Below are 17,734 nucleotides of genomic sequence, written 5' to 3'. Positions count from 1 at the left end.
ATATATATATATTTTTTTCATTTTAAACCACTGATTGACACACACGAGAAAGAAATGATTCAAATAAAGGCTATAAAAGGCAACGTAGTTGTAGACTGACATGTCTGGGAAACAGAAATTGACGTATGAAAGAGACATTTTTCAAAAGTTCCTTCATCTCAGCACATACAACTCAGAAGCATGTCTCCAGTGTTTTTAACATTCCTGCTGTGTCCCGTGTAGGAGAACAAAAACACTCGGTGATTCATGAGTCGCTCAGGAAGATTCATGCACTGGTTCTGTCGAAGGTTGCTGCCTTAAACAAACTCTCATCCAGCAGCTGGGAGTGTGCGTTGAATGCTCTCTTTGAAAAGCGTAATTTAAAAAAGGATAATGAGATTTTTTTTTTTAATGTGTTCAAACGTCATTAAAGTTCGTCAAAGTTGAAGGATAATTTGATACCATTCTTCTTCCAGCGGTGAGAATAAAAGTGTGTAGTTAGAATGTAGATTTATTTATTTAACAATTGTTGAGGTTTTTCGTATATCAACGGTCGACTGTGAGAAATCCAGAGATAACCAAAATAATCTCAATATAGTTTGTCTGTATCAAAAAACTTTATCTGTTAGAAAATAAATTTAAAAACGAGACTTTCAAGAAAAGTTACTGGCAAACCTAACTCAGGTTGTCCAAGTGATATTGCAGTTCTATGATTGTATTTGATTGTAAATTCCCAAATTATATAATGATTCACACACAAAAAAGCAAAGCTTAACAACCCATAGGTGATTCTAACAAGGTTCAGACCAGCTTATGTGTTTATGTGTAGTTTATGTGGGTTGGATCAAAGACCTGCATCAACATATTCAAAACCCCTGTGTTCCATCATCCTGATCCACCCTTTAACTGAACTTTGCTATGGCTTAATCCTCAGTGCACTTCCCTGCAGTCTCACAGCTCCTCCTCTTACTTCAAGAAGATGTTAATATGGACATTAATTTTGCGAGGATCTGTCCTGAGAGTGAGACGGTCTCTTGTGAGGGTTTGTGCTTCAATTGGGGCTCGTTGGGTATGAGGATTGACTCGGTGTCAAACTTCTGTGACTAGGTTTTTGTGATGTGCCTGAAGGCTTTGACCTCGTATTGACACCCTCAGTGGGACCTTCAGCTGGTGCTGGACTCTCGCACAGGCCCAGACTTCAAGCCTCTTGACCAGGTCCAATTAGATATGTTGTCCTTTAAAGTTCTACTTATGCCGGCCCGGACCTCTGCGAACCCTGAGTGTCTTTTCTTTAGGCTCGAGGAGTTGCCTCTAAGCGCCTGTAGGCTTTGCCTCTTCCTTTGTGGTGTTGGTTCTAATGCTGCTGTCTGTCCAGGGCTTCAGTCTGTACTTCGTGGCTGGTGAATCCCGATGTCAGGCCATGTCTACCAGATAATGGTCCCACAATGGTTTGGGGGCTTATTCCAACCTGCGGTTTGGATGCTTTGTTGGTCCTTCTGTGGAGGGTCACAGCGGAAGATACCTGACTTGGAGGAGGTCATTAGCCGAGGCCTCAGTTGACTGGTGTCCTAGGCTCGCAAGCTCCTTGCTATTTCCTAATAAAGTTCTCTCTTAGGGTTAAAATTAAACATTCTGACATCACTCTGGTGCAGGTGTCCTCCCCTAGAAGCTCTAAATCATTTAGTATCAACATGTTAATCGTGAAACAAAATAAATATTTATGTCAACATGGTGAGAGTTACTTCTGCCTTTAGGTGTTTTTGTAATGTGTACATTAAGCAGCAAACCTTATTTTTATTATTCTTTTTTAATGTACAAATGGGAGTTTCAGGGATGACTTTGAAATTTACGTGAGTCCTTGAATGCAACTCGTGTTTTGTGACCAATCAGAGCAGAGTGGGCGTGGTTGCCTGGACGAGACTTCTTCTCAGCCAAAATAGCGCATCTTAAGTGGGCGGGGCTTAAGCCTATTTTCTAATGTAAATATCTTTATTAAAAGAGGGTTTTGTGCAAAAAAGAAACATACTAGAGTATAATAGAGGTCATAGAACAATTTAAGATACACTTAAACCAGCACATTATGTTCCCTTTAAGCTTTCTCAACTGGGAGTCAGAGCCTCAACGATTAACCAGTAGCAAAGATCAGTTTGAGGACTGCACTATGCGTAGAGGAGGTTATGGTCATGTGATATAACCTCGCGTTAAGATTCATAAAACAAATGGATACTATATATATATGTGGTACTATACTGTACAGTTGTTGAAGTTGAGCTAGCATATGTCAGCTACATGAAGACAGTGTGTAGATCTCTGCAATATCACAGAAAATGGTCCAAACACATTGTAAGTCATTGAACAGAGCTAGTTAGCAAGCTTGGGTTAGCATGACTGAGATGCTAACATTGACAACAGAGTCAGAAACAATCTCATGAAAACAAAACGGTCGTTGTTTCTGTAGTTTCCACTGCATCACAAAAGCCAAAACGTCCAGATCAAATCCTGGACTGTGTCCCACTAGCATGCCAGACCCTGTACCGAAAAGGTCCAGAGAGGGGGAAGGGGTGTAGTTGGAAAAAAAAATCTGCATAACATGTCCACTTACAAAGGGTTTTTTTAGGTCAGATTCTATTTTTTATTCAGGTGCAAAGAAAACATCATGCCATGCTCCAGACCAAAGCATGCATCACTACAGGGCGGGACCACCCGGAGCCCCACTGACCGTTGGCCCACATTCTGGGCTAAGGTGAGTCACTAAACTAGGCCAGAGTCATCAAACGTAAGAAAGTGGACATGCAGCAGAAGGACTCCTACTTTGATCCGAGCGTAGGATCTGATTGGGGCTCTCTCATGTCCATCTGCCTCGCCGGCATCTCATTGGCTCCGGGGAATCCCACCGGCTTCCTGGGAATTGGTCCGAAGGTTGTCGGGTTAGATTGTGTAGTGAAACACTGTGGCAGCATGTCTACTGACACCTGCTGGTCCTGCCTGTGTGTGTGTGTGTGTGTGTGTGTGTGTGTGTGTGTGTGTGTGTGTGTGTGTGTGTGTGTGTGTGTGTGTGTGTGTGTGTGTGTGTGTGTGTGTGTGTGTGTGTGTGTGTGTGTGTGTGTGTGTGTGTGTGTGTGTGTGTGTGTGTGTGTGTGTGTGTGTGTGTGTGTGTGTGTGTGTGTGTGTGTGTGTGTGTGTGTGTGTGTGTGTGTGTGTGTGTGTGTGTGTGGGTGTGTGTGTGTGTGTGTGTGTGTGAGTATGTGTGTGTGGGTGTGTGTGAGTATGTGTGTGTGGGTGTGTGTGTGTGGGTGTGTGTGTGTGTGTGTACAACAGTGGCAGCAGAGGATCTGGGAGTTGAAGTCCTGGCTCGTGTAAAAACAGACCCACTCGATACACAACAAATATGGTATTTATGATTGCATGTTTGTGTAAAACTAATCCAATTATTTAGCGGATCACTAAGATTAACTGCTTCTTATCTGCGGTCATGTCTAACACAGGAATTACAAACTTAAAATAATTGTTAAATAACGTGGCGGAGAAGGAGAAAACACGAAGATGAGCCAATCAGGCTACATGCTAACAATAACATACAATGCTTAAAAACAAGCTAACCTGAAGGTGAGCTAACGCAACCAAACACTGACATAAACATTAGTACAAAGTACCATTGTTGCGATGTACTACCTGAATTGTAAAGATGAATTAAACAGCTAAATATGTGATAATGTTAACCTTATTTTCCAACAAATTGTAAAGTGTATCTATTTCAGTAACAATGCTAACAAACGCTACAGTAGAAAATGCAACTGGGTCACTGCATTTTACTTAAAATAACTTTAAACGGTTTGCATTAAATAAAAGCAGGACAAAAGCAAACAAGAGAACATACTTTAAACATTACTGACCAGAATTTTATTTGGACGTCAATAAAAATTATGGTGAAATCAACTTCCTTTAGTTTGTCTTTAGTTTCCTCATCTATGAATTGCAATGTTATTTTTGGAAATAAAAGCAGAGAGATTTTTCTTTAACAACTCAAAAAAGATAAATAAACTTTCAGACGACCTTGAATTTAACATTTTTTTTATAGAACCGTTTTTCCTGAAAACTTTCTCAATGTCGAACCCGGCGCTAAGTCAGCAGCCGGCAAGGGTCCGAGCCGGATGCCAGAGTGGTGCCGGGTCGACACCGGGTCGCCACGCCAGAGGACACACACACTCTGTCACACACCTGCGCGGGTCACCCTGGCCCATCGATCAGAACCTCCACATCGTGGCGGCCCGGGCCGGACAACATTTCCCCTCGACAAGTCGGCTTAATTAGAGGAGGATCAATGTTGCTGCAGGTACTGAGAGTGTTCATCGATCTGGGTTTTAATGAGCCAAACTGCCACAAACAAACTTGTGTGTGTGTGAGTGTGTTGACAAAAACTGGTGTGTGAACACACAACCTGCCATCCAGTGAGAGAGGGAGGGAATAGAGGATGAAGGAAGGACATAAAAATGGCCGGAGAGAAAATGTGTGATTCTTATTTGCAAATAGTTTGTTTGTGTTTATTGCTCTAAGTTAGTCTGTGACTCATGGGTTAATATAGACAATGAATTATGTTTTGCTTTTAGCTTCTGAACTCGTATGCAGTGAGTCAGAGTCAGCTAGTGATTAATGGGTTAGTGTGAAAACTTCAGGACTTATTTGCAATGAGTAAGAATCAGCTTGTGACTCATGGGTTAATGTGAAAACCTCTTTTTTTATTGCTTCCAGCTTTAGGACTCATTAAGCAGTGAGTCAGAGTCAGCTTGCGACTCATTGGTTCATGTAAAGATGTCATTGTTTCTTGCTTTTAACCTCATGACTCATTAGCAGTGAGGCAGAGTTAGCTTGCGACTCATGGGTTGATGTCAAAACTACATTGTTTCTTTATTTTAGCTTCATGACTCACTAGCGATGAGTCAGAGTCAGCTTGCAAATCAAGGGTTAATCTGGAAATGTCAATGTTACTTGTTTTCAGCTTCAGGATTCATAAGCAGTGATTCAAAGTCAGTTAGTGACTCATGGGTTAATGTGAAAATGTAATTGTTTCTTGCTTTCAGCTTCAGGACTCATAAGCAGTGAGTCAGAGTCAGCTTGCGACTCAAGGGTTAATGTAAAAAATTTGTTTCTCGCCTTTAACTTCATGATTCATAAGCAGTGAGTCAGAGTCAGCTTGCGACTCATGGGTAGAGTGAAACATGTTTTGCTATCAGTTGCTTGTGTTATTTCTTCTGCACACTCTGACAAGGGAATATCAAGATCATTCCCAAACGACCATCAACCTCCCAGCACTCATGTTCGGGGACCAGTAGGGGGCGCCGAGATGTTTTATTAATCAGCCATCAGTGAAGCACTTGTCACAAAAATGAAGGATCAGTTTGAGTCCCAGTGTGAAGAGAGTGCAGCCGAGCGGACGAGACTCACTTCCTGGCCCGGTTCTGGACCGCCTGCTGCTGCTGCTGTTGCTGCTGCTGCTGCTGGACCTGCTGGGAGGGGGCGGGCCTCTTTCTGCTGGGCTCCATCACCTGGGGGGGCAGACCCGGTCGCACCGCCGGGCTCCCGCCGTACGGGGGTCCTGGGGGGCCCATGGGGGCTCCCTGATGAGGCATCCTTGCTCCAGACGGCATACCGGGACGCTGCGAGGACGAGAGCGCAGAGAAGAGTCACACGACGGCACCGACTCATTAGAATCACAAATAACTGCTTCTAAAAATACAACAAAGCAGATTCACAGATCTATCGCAGCTTTTATTTGTGTTTCTATTTATTTTCTTCACAAGAAGATCTGAGAGACGAGTCGACTGGACCCTTCAAACACCTCATGCGACCCAGACGAGCGAGGACGATATTGAAAGAAACCAATCTGAAGTCTGATGCTTAGTCCCAGCTAGCCAGGGTCAGTCCGAGCTGCACCAAATCAAGAGGAGACAGAAAACTGATGAAGTTCATTAGTCAGTTAATTCTATTGAGACACAAAAACTACCATTTGCGGTTACTTTTGAAAACAAATTCAATGTGTTTGACAACAGTAACTATTTATTGAAACTGTTTCATGATACATCTATTTGTTCTTACTTATATATATATATATATATAATTTCATTTTTTATATATTATATATATATATATATATATGTATATATATATATATATATATGTATATATATATATATATGTATACAAAATTATTAATAATTAATAATTCAATAAATACATGTATAAAAAAACACACACTCATATACAGTATAATTTATCAAACCAAATTTAAAATCTTATTTCAAATAGAAAATAAATACAAATAAACATATTGAGGTACTAAATACATTTGTTTATATATATATATATAAGTATATATTCAAATATCTTTGTTTCAACTGATGTTTTTTCAAAATTCAAATGTGTGTGTTTTTATTCTATAAACTCTTACAAAACATTCTCAAAAATATGATTTAATTGGAGTAAAGGGCGTCGGTGCTGTGGTGAGGACAGAAGAAGAAATCTGATCAAGGTCAAGAGATTTTTTTCAGATTCACGATCACTTAAAGTGGACAAAATGTTCTTTTACATTCACTATAAGTTTGACTGTCGAAAGTGAGAAAGCGTGCAAATATTTTAACAGTTTCTAATAATCTGGAAGATTTACTCCTGCCAGTTAAAAGTGGAGAAGCAACACAAACACAAGTACACACAACTCAACAATGCAAACAGTGTCAAAACGCACACGGCTGTGATGTCTGGGAGCAGCTGAGCCGCTCTCACCTGTTCCTGTCGCTCCCACTGCTGCAACCCCCAACAACACACACACACACACACACACTCAGCCTGACAACAGTTTCCACACAACAACACACAACTATCTTGGATTCAATGTTCTCGTGGTTTTAATCATCAGATTGTAGCTTCAAATGTTGTCACTATTTGTTTTAATGATGTGTGTTTTTGTCCTTCAGCATCCTCACTTCATCTCACTAATGGAGCCTCACTACTGGAGGTAAATCTGACGACTGCAGGACATGATGATGTTTTTCTCCTGAAAGTTCACTTCTTGTGCTGTGACCTAAAATAAGTCACACTGGTTCTCTTGTTTCACCCGGAAAACCATAAACTCCACCGTAGTTACGAGCTGCTACAGGCGAGCGCCCCTAGTGGTCAAGAAATGGGATGCATTTTAAAAACTATTATCTTTGTATGGATTTCAATTTTTTTGGGGAAACCTAGAGTCCCAGGAGGAAAATGAGACTAACAAACACAGAAAGAACATTCTGTTAGTTAAGTAAAGCTGGAATCAGACCTGGAACCTTGATGTGATGCTTTCAGACACTTATAATATAATAAATGAAAAATAAACCCCTTGAAAGCTCTTTATTCTATAGATATACAGCCGGCAAAAATAGAAAGAGAGATGTTGTGTTGAGTTTAAAAGGAAATAAATGTTTTATTTAATATTTTATTTCCATCATGTTAAAAAACATGTACCTCTAACATGTTTCATACATTATTCTTATCATCCATTAATAAAGAGAGTACGGTGGACCTCACAGGCAAACAACATTGACAAAGAAAAAGTACAACTGCGAAAATTCATTCAAACAAAACCACAACAACATCAACTGTGGCCAAATTCTAGCATCCCTGCTGAGACCTGCGACCACTTCTGGGAGCATAAACAGGCAGAAAAGAGGTTCTTTTCTCTGACGCAGAAACCTTTTAGCACAGAAAGTTTTTCCTCTCACCACTTTTTACATTTTTTGTTTGTCCAACTACAGTATTTACAGACTTCTATTAATGCCCAAGAAAGAGATGACATTTTAATTCTCAAAACAAAGATAAGTTAAAGTTAACAATGATGATATTTTTCTTCTAAATCTTTAATGCAAAATAAAGATCATTTCAAGGTCAAAAAGTAGAAAAACATGTTCTGTTGGAGCTAATATAAGGCAAATGCAGGTTCTATTTGATCCTTCAGGGCCACCATAGAGAGAACATTTATTCATGTCCTTTCTAACAGTAGTTCAATCTTGCAACGTCACATTTGTCCTCTTACCTCCTAACTTTTCCACGGCTTACTTCACATCAGTTTTGATGAAGTTTAAAACAGGATCTTAAAGTTTCAAATAACTCATCACGAATTAAAGCTTTGATAACAATGTTTACAAGATGTTTATTATTTATATATTCTATTTGTGGTGCATGCACAAAGGCTGGAGTCCATCCCAGCTACCTGGGGTAAGAGGCAGGGACACCCAAGTCCATTAAGAAACGACACTCCAAAGGTTTGATGTATTACTTAATTTGTTTTATATATATTTATGTAAACAGAAAACAACTTTGTTCATGTGGCTGTTGTCTTGTGTTAGTGTGAAGCTCAATCATGTTTAGACAAAGCTTACTTTTTAATTTAATTTTTACTAATAGACTTCCAGCACGTATCAAAGTACTGTGGTATTAAAGGTACTGTCGTCAATATAAAACACAGTCGCGTGACTTTATTAAACCAACATTTCCATCTGAACTTTGGACGACAGACAAACAGACCCCGAGTGTGAACAAAGAGAATCAGCAGAGAAAACATTAGATGAAGGTTTGTAATATGTTGACGTTCAAAGACCTCAGGCGAGGTATTATGAGGGACCAGAGATACGTAGCAGGCGTCGCTGTCACTCTGGTCAGTGTGTGTGTGTGTGTGGGGGGGGTGTTTGAAGAGCCGAGTGGATAAAACGACATATGTTCAGGATCTCCGGCTCAGAAACTCCCGTCTCCTCCAGAACAATCCGGATAACTTAGAAAAAAAATAACAGTCTGGAGGTGATCCGGCTACTGTTCTGGGTGAACTTCCAGTAAATTGAGAGACAATGAGCGCGACTCTATAATCTGACCCGCTGAAGTGAGTCCAGCGCGGCACTCGGAGCTCTGCCAGCGATCGAATCCTCCCGTGGATGGATATCTGAGAAGAGTGTTGGCATATCTAGAGGGCTGGAGGGATTTGAAGCAACCCAGGCTCACCAATCTCAACCTTTTAATGAAAGTTGAAAACTGTGATCCATAAAAACATTTGTTCAGACTGAGAGGAATAAAAAATATCTGGACTGTGAAGGGAAAAATAGAAAGTTTAGAAACGGCATCTTTTTTCCCTTCTTTTCTTCAGTCCACATGATCCACTGGCATTTTGGTCTCATCTTCCATCATTGATAGTTGGATCATACAAAGTCAAAAACTGGAATAGGACCAGGAGATGTAGATAAATCAACCATTTACTTGACTTAACCAAGCTAGTGCTACCATCTAGTTAGTGTCATAACCAAGCCAGTAGTGTGACTGAACTAGGGGCGTCACCAGGTGAGAGATGTTAGCGGGTTAAGGATCAGTACTTCATGCGTCACTGACCAAGAGGCGTCCGTAAACTAGCAGCTTTAGCATGCTAGAAGCTAATGGTGTGACAAAGCAGGAGACGGCGGCAGGTTAGAAATGCAAGCTAGTGGCATCAACATAGGTCACTGAGCTAGAAGCTTCATAAAGCTAGAGAGCTTGGTAGCATGCTAGAAGTATTACTTATGCTGTGTCCAAAATCGCACACTTCTGCACTTACACTTAGTATTTTAAGTACACAAGAGCGTCCCAATTAGCAGTATGCGAAAATGTAGTGCACACTCAAATGGCCAGAAAATTGTGTGTGGATCGATGGACACTTTACACCCTCAACAGCCGCCATCTTAGTGACTTAGATGACGCTAAACGGAAGCTACGTCACTGACGCCGCGTCTTTCGGAGCAGATACTGGCGTAAATGTCGAGAGAAAACGCAAATTTTACCCAAAAACAACACAACACCAATAATAACACAATGAAACACAACTTAATGACTTGTTTTAATTGGTGAAAAGCGCTGTTGAGTGTCGGCGATAGTGTTCCAGCTTCCGATTGCGATCAGCGTTAAATAGTAGTAGAAGAAGAAGCTGTCGAGTCATTTCCGGTAAGTGTGTAGCAGCAGTGTTTGATTTGAGAAGGTACTATCTGTCTGAAGTTTGCGCACTGGCCAAATGTGCACTTACACATCATCGTACACGCATGTTATTGTGTACTATAAACCAGTGCACTCGGAGAAGTGCGCGATTCGGGACACAGCCCAAGCTAGAAGTCAGCTAGTGAGGTCATCAAGGAAATGGCATCACTGAGACTAAGAGGTCAAAAAACTACAAGTGTCACTGCGCTAGTTTGCCTGACAAAACAATAGATGTTACAAGGCTAGCGGGGTTGCCAAGCTAGAGATGTCAGCAAGTCGAAGACGTCAACAAGAACCGACGAGCTAATGGCGTCACAGAGGTAGAGGTGTCACCAAATTAGCAGTATTATGAAGCTAGAAGTGTCATCGAACTGTTGACGAGCTAATAGCGTCAACAAGCTAAAGCTGGACAGAGCTAGAGAAATCACCAGACCGCCATTCTTCAGGTTTTTCTAGGCGAGTAGCATCAACAAACTGCTAGCACGACTGCACTGTTAGCCTCACCTAGCTAGAAGCTCCCAAGCTAGAGATGTCACTGATCTGGTGACATTGTCAAGTGGTTCCACTAAACAAAAAACATCAGAACTATAGATGCGTCACTACGCTAGCTGAACCAACTAGCTAGCAGGGTCATCCAGGTACTATCATAAGTGATTTAGAGGCGTAGGAGAGCTCAGAAGTCAACAGCTAACGGCTCCAGTGAACTTGAGGCACGAATGAGCTAATGGCGTCACAGAGCTAAGCGTTATCAAGCTTGAAGCTACAAAATTTTGCCGTTACTTAAAGTAAACCATCTGGAAAATCTGCTCGGTCCGTTAGGACAATAACCAATAACAAATGAACAGCGTATGTTAGTACTGTAGTACATGATCTGGGAACTGAGCGATCGGTGCATTCGATTATTAAATACAACTTTATTTATAAAGCAGATGATGTAACGTCACTCTTTCTTCGATTCAAGGCTTCAATCTTGGGGAAACTGAAGTGAAAAATGAATCATCCAGTGGTTAAACTCATGTAAACTATTAAGGATTTCTAGGTTTTTGTTGGCCCGGCTTGTCAGTTCCGCAGTTATGAGTTTGTTTTTTTGTCAGTTTGCCATAAAAGCATCGAGACAGACTATAGCGGTTGCGTTCACTTATCACAGAGATTTCCTGGATCATGTACTGACAGGTACCAAGCTTTTGGTGTCATCAAGCTGTTAGCACGACTTCAAGAAGCTATAGTGGCGTCACAAGGCTAGAGTCGAGGGTCGGAGCCAGAGGCCAGTGGGTGATTCAAAATAAGAAAGTTTGAAATGTAATTAACCTTTATGTTGCATTTTCACAGACACACATTTCTGCTCTTGAATGTTTGTTACCAGGGAGATTATCGTGTGCGTGCGAGAAACTTCCTTTTCAGAATTCATCCTCGGCCCAAAAAGTGCGAGTGATCGGAATTTCAATCAAGCTCAGAGCCTCGCTTTCATTTACCGAATAAAAAAAAAAATCATCCTGTTTTAAGGAGCGAAATACGTTTATATTGCAGAGATGACAGAAGCTTGATTGAGAGTAAACAGGTGCCGCGACACATTTTTAGGATTGTTCCTCTTAATTGATTTTCACGGTCAAATTCAAGTGTGTATATCCGCGCTCCTCGGCAGACGTGCGCTCATCCAATAAAGTTATTTATTGGTTTATTTTGGAGGACGACCAACAGAAACTCAAACACATCTAATCAAAACTGATCATCTTGTTTCAGGAGCTCAAGGGCTGTATTTTTCTACGAATGGGAATCAATGTTTTTGAACTGTTCTCTTGTGTGTTTTTGCCACATTTTGAAAGCTTTTCAGAAGCTTTATTGAGAAATAAATTTAAAAAATACTTCTAATTTTCTTGTATTTTTGTTTTCATTTTTTCACCAGTGTTAATAATATTTTTTACATCTTTACACATTTAAAATATGTGTTGTCGATTTTTACAAATTTGAACTATCAATTAGTTTAACACAAATATTATTTAAAGAAAATATATACTTATTTTAAAAAAAAACGGGTTGAGGAAAAGTACATCAGAAATATATATTACAATTAATAAGGCATAATTATTTAGATTATTTTAGATTATTTACTTTACTATTTCATTTTATAATGTATACACACTATAAAACATTTTTTTATTTTTATTGTTTAACACAAAACAATTCAGTGAATATTTCTTTATATATTTAATTCATACAACAGTCATATCTCAAATATTATTCTTCATATAAATACAAAATGAACGTTGTTTTTTAAGCTCATATTAACACATTTATTTTAAAAACAATGACCAATTTCTATTTTTCCTACGGACGATTTACTGTAAAGCGACTCAGGCGGAGGATCTTGAAACGACACCACGATCCTTCCTCTTTCTCGCTCAGATCACCTTCAGAGATACTGACCACTGCAGGAGCTCTACCACGTTACGCCGCCGGTCATAATGTAACAGCTGATTGAATATTCCTCGGATGCTCCTCTTATCCATCATCAGAGATTCTTAAGTGCAGGAGGTTCTTCTCTCTGACCTCCACACTCGCACTAATGAGCGACAGAGAGGATGAAGCCGGACGGAGGCGAAGGGATAATGAGGGACGTGGACCAGCTACCAACCCCCCCTCCAACCCCGACACCTGAGGGTGGCCTCGCTTTTAACCTTCAATAACTGCAACTTTGTCTGCTCATTATTTAAGCACGCACTCATCTGTGCTCACAGAACCTTTTTTTGGCGGAAGCCACCCGGACTAGAACCTCCCGGAGAAGAAGCCTTTCGCCCCGGCAAGACTGTCCCGGCTCGGTGTTTGGCTGGAAGCCGCCGCAGCCTCATCAAGGTTAATTGGTCTGTTGAGAGGACGCGCTCGTCCGTCTCATCAATCACGGACTCCATTGTTGCCCAAAGTCTCTGCGAGGCGTCGACTCCGTGTGACCGACGCTGTCAGCCAGACAATAGCTCTTCCTCCTCGGCCGTGTAAATCTACCTGCCGTCAGGCGGCGCCGCATCAGCGCTGATTAAAACTGAGTTCAATCTCACGAGCGCGACTCGGAGCAGACGCCGCTTTCGTGGAGGCGTTTGTGCAGCTGTTTGGAGGCTTGAGCTCCGATGACCTTCCTAATACTTTTTCCTACGGTGTGTGAGGCGACCACCACAGCTCCTGTGGAGCAGACTCAGGAGATTGACACGAGTAGAAGTGTGTATTGAATCTGACGATACAGTAGAATATTTATGTAGTATTGTCCGAGTACTTGACTTTGCTTCTGCGGAATTTACAGAACACATGACCAAGTCGTAGCTGCTTCCTTTGTTTGGAAACCAAAATGTGTTCAAAGATATACTTTAAAAGCTGCTGGAATAAACTGTATCCTCTCGTCCTCAGTCATCGCCGGGATCTTGTCGGATTTCTTTAGATGACTAACAGTCAGTGGATACAACTAAACACAACAATAAAGGACAGGACAACACATTTGTTAACACACAAAACATGAATGAAGATTGCGAGGAAACACAACAAGTTCTTCTACCTGGAACTGTGAAACACAACAACACACTACTCAGACACAAAGGTCAACTAGCTAATTTACTTCTTGAAACCACAATTCTGCAACACAAGAGATGTGTTTTGGTAAATAAAACTAAACAACAACAAATGAAAGAGAACATTGACAGGAAACGTAACCCACGACTAAATATCTCTGAAAAACACAAATAATTAATAATAATAATTGCAACATCTCATAGTAATAGCACAATAGTAAACACAATGAATCAAGCGACAACAACGCGTAAATAAACACCATCAAACACAACCTAGTGTTGTCTCACTCACAATCTAAACCAATGAAAATAGACAATGCTGTACATGATTTAAAAAAAATACCAAATACAACAACACCTGAGAAAACACAAAAAGTACCACAATCAACATTTATAAACTGTCTAAAAATAACAACTTAACAACAGATCTTCTCAACGACACAAGACTGACACAACACATTACAAAAGCAGTTGACAAGATTGAACTAAGCAAAGTTACTGATTAAACATTGTTTAACACAAAACTAACCAATCAGATCTCTTAACAAAATAACACTTAACTTAAGTAGCCGGAGAAAATGTAATCAGAAAAATTAAGTCAATTATTGAAGGAAACAAGACTCGCCAAACACAACCACCAAAACAAAACGGCAATAAAACACAATTAATTCCTGGATAAAAAAAAAAAACACAAGACAATATTAATTCCTTAGTTAAATCTGAGGCGGCAAATTTAGAGTTTCTTTGGGTGTTGTGTTTAGTCGTTTTTTCTATCCTTTAGTGACTCTGTGCAGTGTTTTTTACTTAAGTCTTCCTACTATACTGCATAACATTTTTAATTTCAACAAATGTCACGTTCTTTTGATTACTTTTGAGAATTCTAGTCAAAAATATGACGCTTAGACAAACTGTAATTGTTTTTAACATAAACATAACAACGACAGGCTAAATAAATTGTTAAAACCCGAAGGCTAACATTAAGTAACTCAGGATTAGCATCCGATCCTGTTAGCATCAAAAGCATCAAGAGGCGATGTTTACATCATTTATCATGTTGATATTTACACTTACAATAATCAGGCATACAAAAAACATTATGACCACTAGTGTAATCATGTGAAAAAAAACAAAAACATACCGATGGCAAACAAAATACTGAAACGTTTGCGTGACCAAAATGCAACACAACATGTGACAACATCGTAGGATCACTGCGATCTTGAACCACGTTTAAATACTGCACTCAAAACCAAAGTATTAACTCTTTTTTTTGGTACCATGATGTACTATTTCCAGTGCAATGAAACACCACTTTCAAAGCCATATATCACTTCATAGAGTCGATTCCCAGGTGGGACCTCAAAAGGGTGAAAGGTGTTGGATGGTGTGAATATGAATCTAACCAAGAATTTTTCTTTGACTTGTTGGACAGATATTGACCAAGCGACTGGAGTGTAAATTACAAGTACGAGGGGTGTGACATGGTGGTGTAAAGAAGTGTTCTCCTTAGTTAGGTCACCTTCAAGCATTTGGTTCAAAAAGTGCAATGAGAAAGGTCAAGTTAAGAGGAAAAAATCCAAACGTAGAAAGAAAATAATTGGCTTTATTTAGCATAGCCATGTAAGTATGACTAAGAGGATATATATATCGGTGTTTGACATGTTGGACAATTGATTTTTGTGTGCCGTGTCAACCACCCGTTACGTGTTACCTTCGCACGTAGGTTACAAAGGTGTAAAATAAAATGAGATTACACCTAGATTATGGACCTAATTTAAGTGTCTTCGACGGTCAAATACTGATGTTGTTGCACTGTTTGTGTGACGCTTTTGTATGTTGACAACCAAGGTTAAAAAACATAGGCATGATCATTGCTAAGGGCGTCCTTTAGGTTTAAAAAGTGAAGCCAGATAATGGCAACGTCTAGCAGATAACTAGAGATAATCTACGAGATGATTCAGGGTGAAGTCTGGTACCACAATGGAGACAAATACTATAGATTTCAATGTTTGCACTGCAACAAACTTGTCTTCGGGCAGATATTGACCATCAGCGGTATTAGGCAGACATCTCGTCTATCGAGTACCGTCGACTAAAACACAATCCAGGCGAGGGTTTGTACCTCCATGACCCTGATGCAACCTCTCCAGGAGCACGGAGAACGATGCAGCTCCTGAAGTCAACAGTCAGAGAAACAGTAAAACCGGAGCGAACTCGCTTTCGCCTCAAAATTGACAAACCGCATCTGGGGAAACTTTGAAAGAGCGATTCAGATCCTTTCGAATCCCGTCGTTCATACCCACGACCACGCTCGTCGGCGCCCGCTTATTAAAGTGCACTCGAGGATTTAGGGCAATAGTTGCCTGACCTCTAACCACTAGCAACACTTGACTTGACATTTCACGCTTCCTCCACATGAATGGACTGATTGTTCTGCTTGATTTCCACTATTGGACGCCCGCCCGTCCAACAATACTACGTCCGCTCGCCTCGTGACCTTACAGGTTCGAATCCTTTCACCGTAAGCAACAGCATGCCAAGAGGGGCGGCTCTAGAGCGTGTTGTTTTGGGGGGGTCGTCATTCTCCTCCCCCCGCACCCCCTCCACGTCTGTCTCTTGACTCCCAGTGCCCGGTTAGCTAAAGGAGAACGAGCTGCCTCGCCGCCGCTGGGCTTCTTATTTTCTTAGTTTTTATCCGCCAGCGAATCCTCTTCTCAACCATGGCTGTGCGGCTCAGCCTCCTCCATCCATCCATGCTGCTCCACTTCTTATTCTTTCAAGCAATTCCCTGGCAGGCTGAGAACCAGGGGGCTGGAAATAACCTTCACATGGCCAGCTATCTTACACACACACACACACACACACTCTGCCGCGCCGACACACACACATGCACACACAGATGCCAGCTCCCTTCAAGGGAATGACAGACAGCAACACTCACCACTCCATGGACCAGGAACTCAAACAGTTTGCTCTTGGTGGCTTTCCTGGCTCCCCCAGCCGTCTCCTCCGTAGCCATTTGCTCAGTCCCCTCCGCTCACCCTGCGATGTCTCCCTTCTCCTTCTTTTGTCTTTCCCTCGCTCCCTTCTCCCAGCCTCCGGTTCCCCTCCCCTGCTCCACTTTCCTTCTCTTTGTGCTCTCCTCTTCAGCACTGCCTGTCCCTGACTCTCCTTCTTCTCTCGCTCGTCCCTCCCTCTCTCCCACTGTAGATCCCTGCCAGTGTCTGGCTCACTTTTTAGTTGAGCTGCCTTTCAGGAGCCCTGCTTAAAAAAAAAAAAAAAGGGGTGGAGGGCTGTCGTGCAAGGGGGGGTCCGGCAGGGGGGTTTCAGCCAGCCCACCGCGTCTCTCTCCCCCGCACAGCTGTTGCATTCCATTGGTAGATAAGGGCATGCTGTGAGGCGAGGCTGCCATTTGGTCCGGACTAGGGGGGCTGGGGAGGTCTGAACCGGACCTCTGCTGCTGCAGTCCCCCCCCACCCCCCCACTCCCCCTGGTGACCGAAGAGAGGCCACAGTCAACACACGGGAGCTCCACGTCTGGGCTCATTCTAAAAAAGAAAAAAAAGGACTCTTAAAGGGACCTCGCGGGTAGCTTGCGATCCTCCTTGTTATCTTCTGGGACAGTGTAGTCTACATAAGGGCCTGTTTTTGTGGTAAAAATGGATATAATCAGGTGTTTTTTTTTATGAATACCACTTGAATACAATGAATATCATATGAATTATTTATTACGTCTGTGCAGCAAACGCCTCACCGACGTACCCAGGTGGAGGTGGGACCACAGGTCTACTTGACGGACTAAAGACAGACACTAACAAGGCCATTATTATGACCATAAACATGACAAATTATAAACTGTAATAAACTACAATCCCGTGTTGCAGGAGAGTGTTAGCGAGCGACACGTAGCAAAGGTAACAACTTACTTACTTTGGTTCTGAAAGAAAATGAAACGTGTGAACATGGAGAACAAAATGCTCTTTGGAAATCCTCGGTCAAGGCCAACACCTTTTAAATAAAATGGTTTTAAAACGGATTTGACCAAAGTGTCGGTGAAGTGGTCTCTTAGCAAATGACAGTCATTTTAGGAGCAACTTTGTATCAAACGGCAGAAACAGACCGGGTCTTAAAAGAGGCCTCATGGATGGAGGCGAACAGAAGTTTGTCTACAAGTGCTGCTTCGTTTCC

The 17,734-nt window shown here is 41.5% G+C and overlaps 1 protein-coding gene across 5 annotated transcripts in view; it reads right to left on the bottom strand.

Annotated features, from left to right (window-relative positions):
- smarcd3b (SWI/SNF related BAF chromatin remodeling complex subunit D3b) overlaps positions 1-17,734 on the bottom strand; it is a 49,959-nt gene that overhangs the window by 14,100 nt on the left and 18,125 nt on the right. For 2 of the 5 annotated variants that reach the window (XM_087789220.1, XM_087789221.1), the window contains exons 1-3: positions 16,489-16,717; positions 5,422-5,633; positions 2,791-2,880 (exon numbers count right to left, since the gene is read on the bottom strand). In XM_087789220.1, the coding sequence (XP_087645346.1) occupies positions 2,791-2,880; positions 5,422-5,633; positions 16,489-16,566 (380 nt within the window). In that variant the 5' untranslated portion in view covers positions 16,567-16,717. Of the gene's footprint in view, positions 1-2,790; positions 2,881-5,421; positions 5,634-16,488; positions 16,718-17,734 lie in introns of those variants that run through there. The other 3 variants (XM_087789223.1, XM_087789225.1, XM_087789222.1) reach the window with 2 other exon arrangements.

The sequence above is a fragment of the Callionymus lyra genome, chromosome 4 (assembly GCF_982586985.1).
Source record: "Callionymus lyra chromosome 4, fCalLyr1.hap1.1, whole genome shotgun sequence".
In the NCBI taxonomy this organism is placed as follows: Eukaryota; Metazoa; Chordata; class Actinopteri; order Syngnathiformes; family Callionymidae; genus Callionymus; species Callionymus lyra.
The sequence above is the reverse complement of the archived record's forward strand: the minus strand, read 5'-3'. Positions and strand labels throughout refer to the sequence as shown.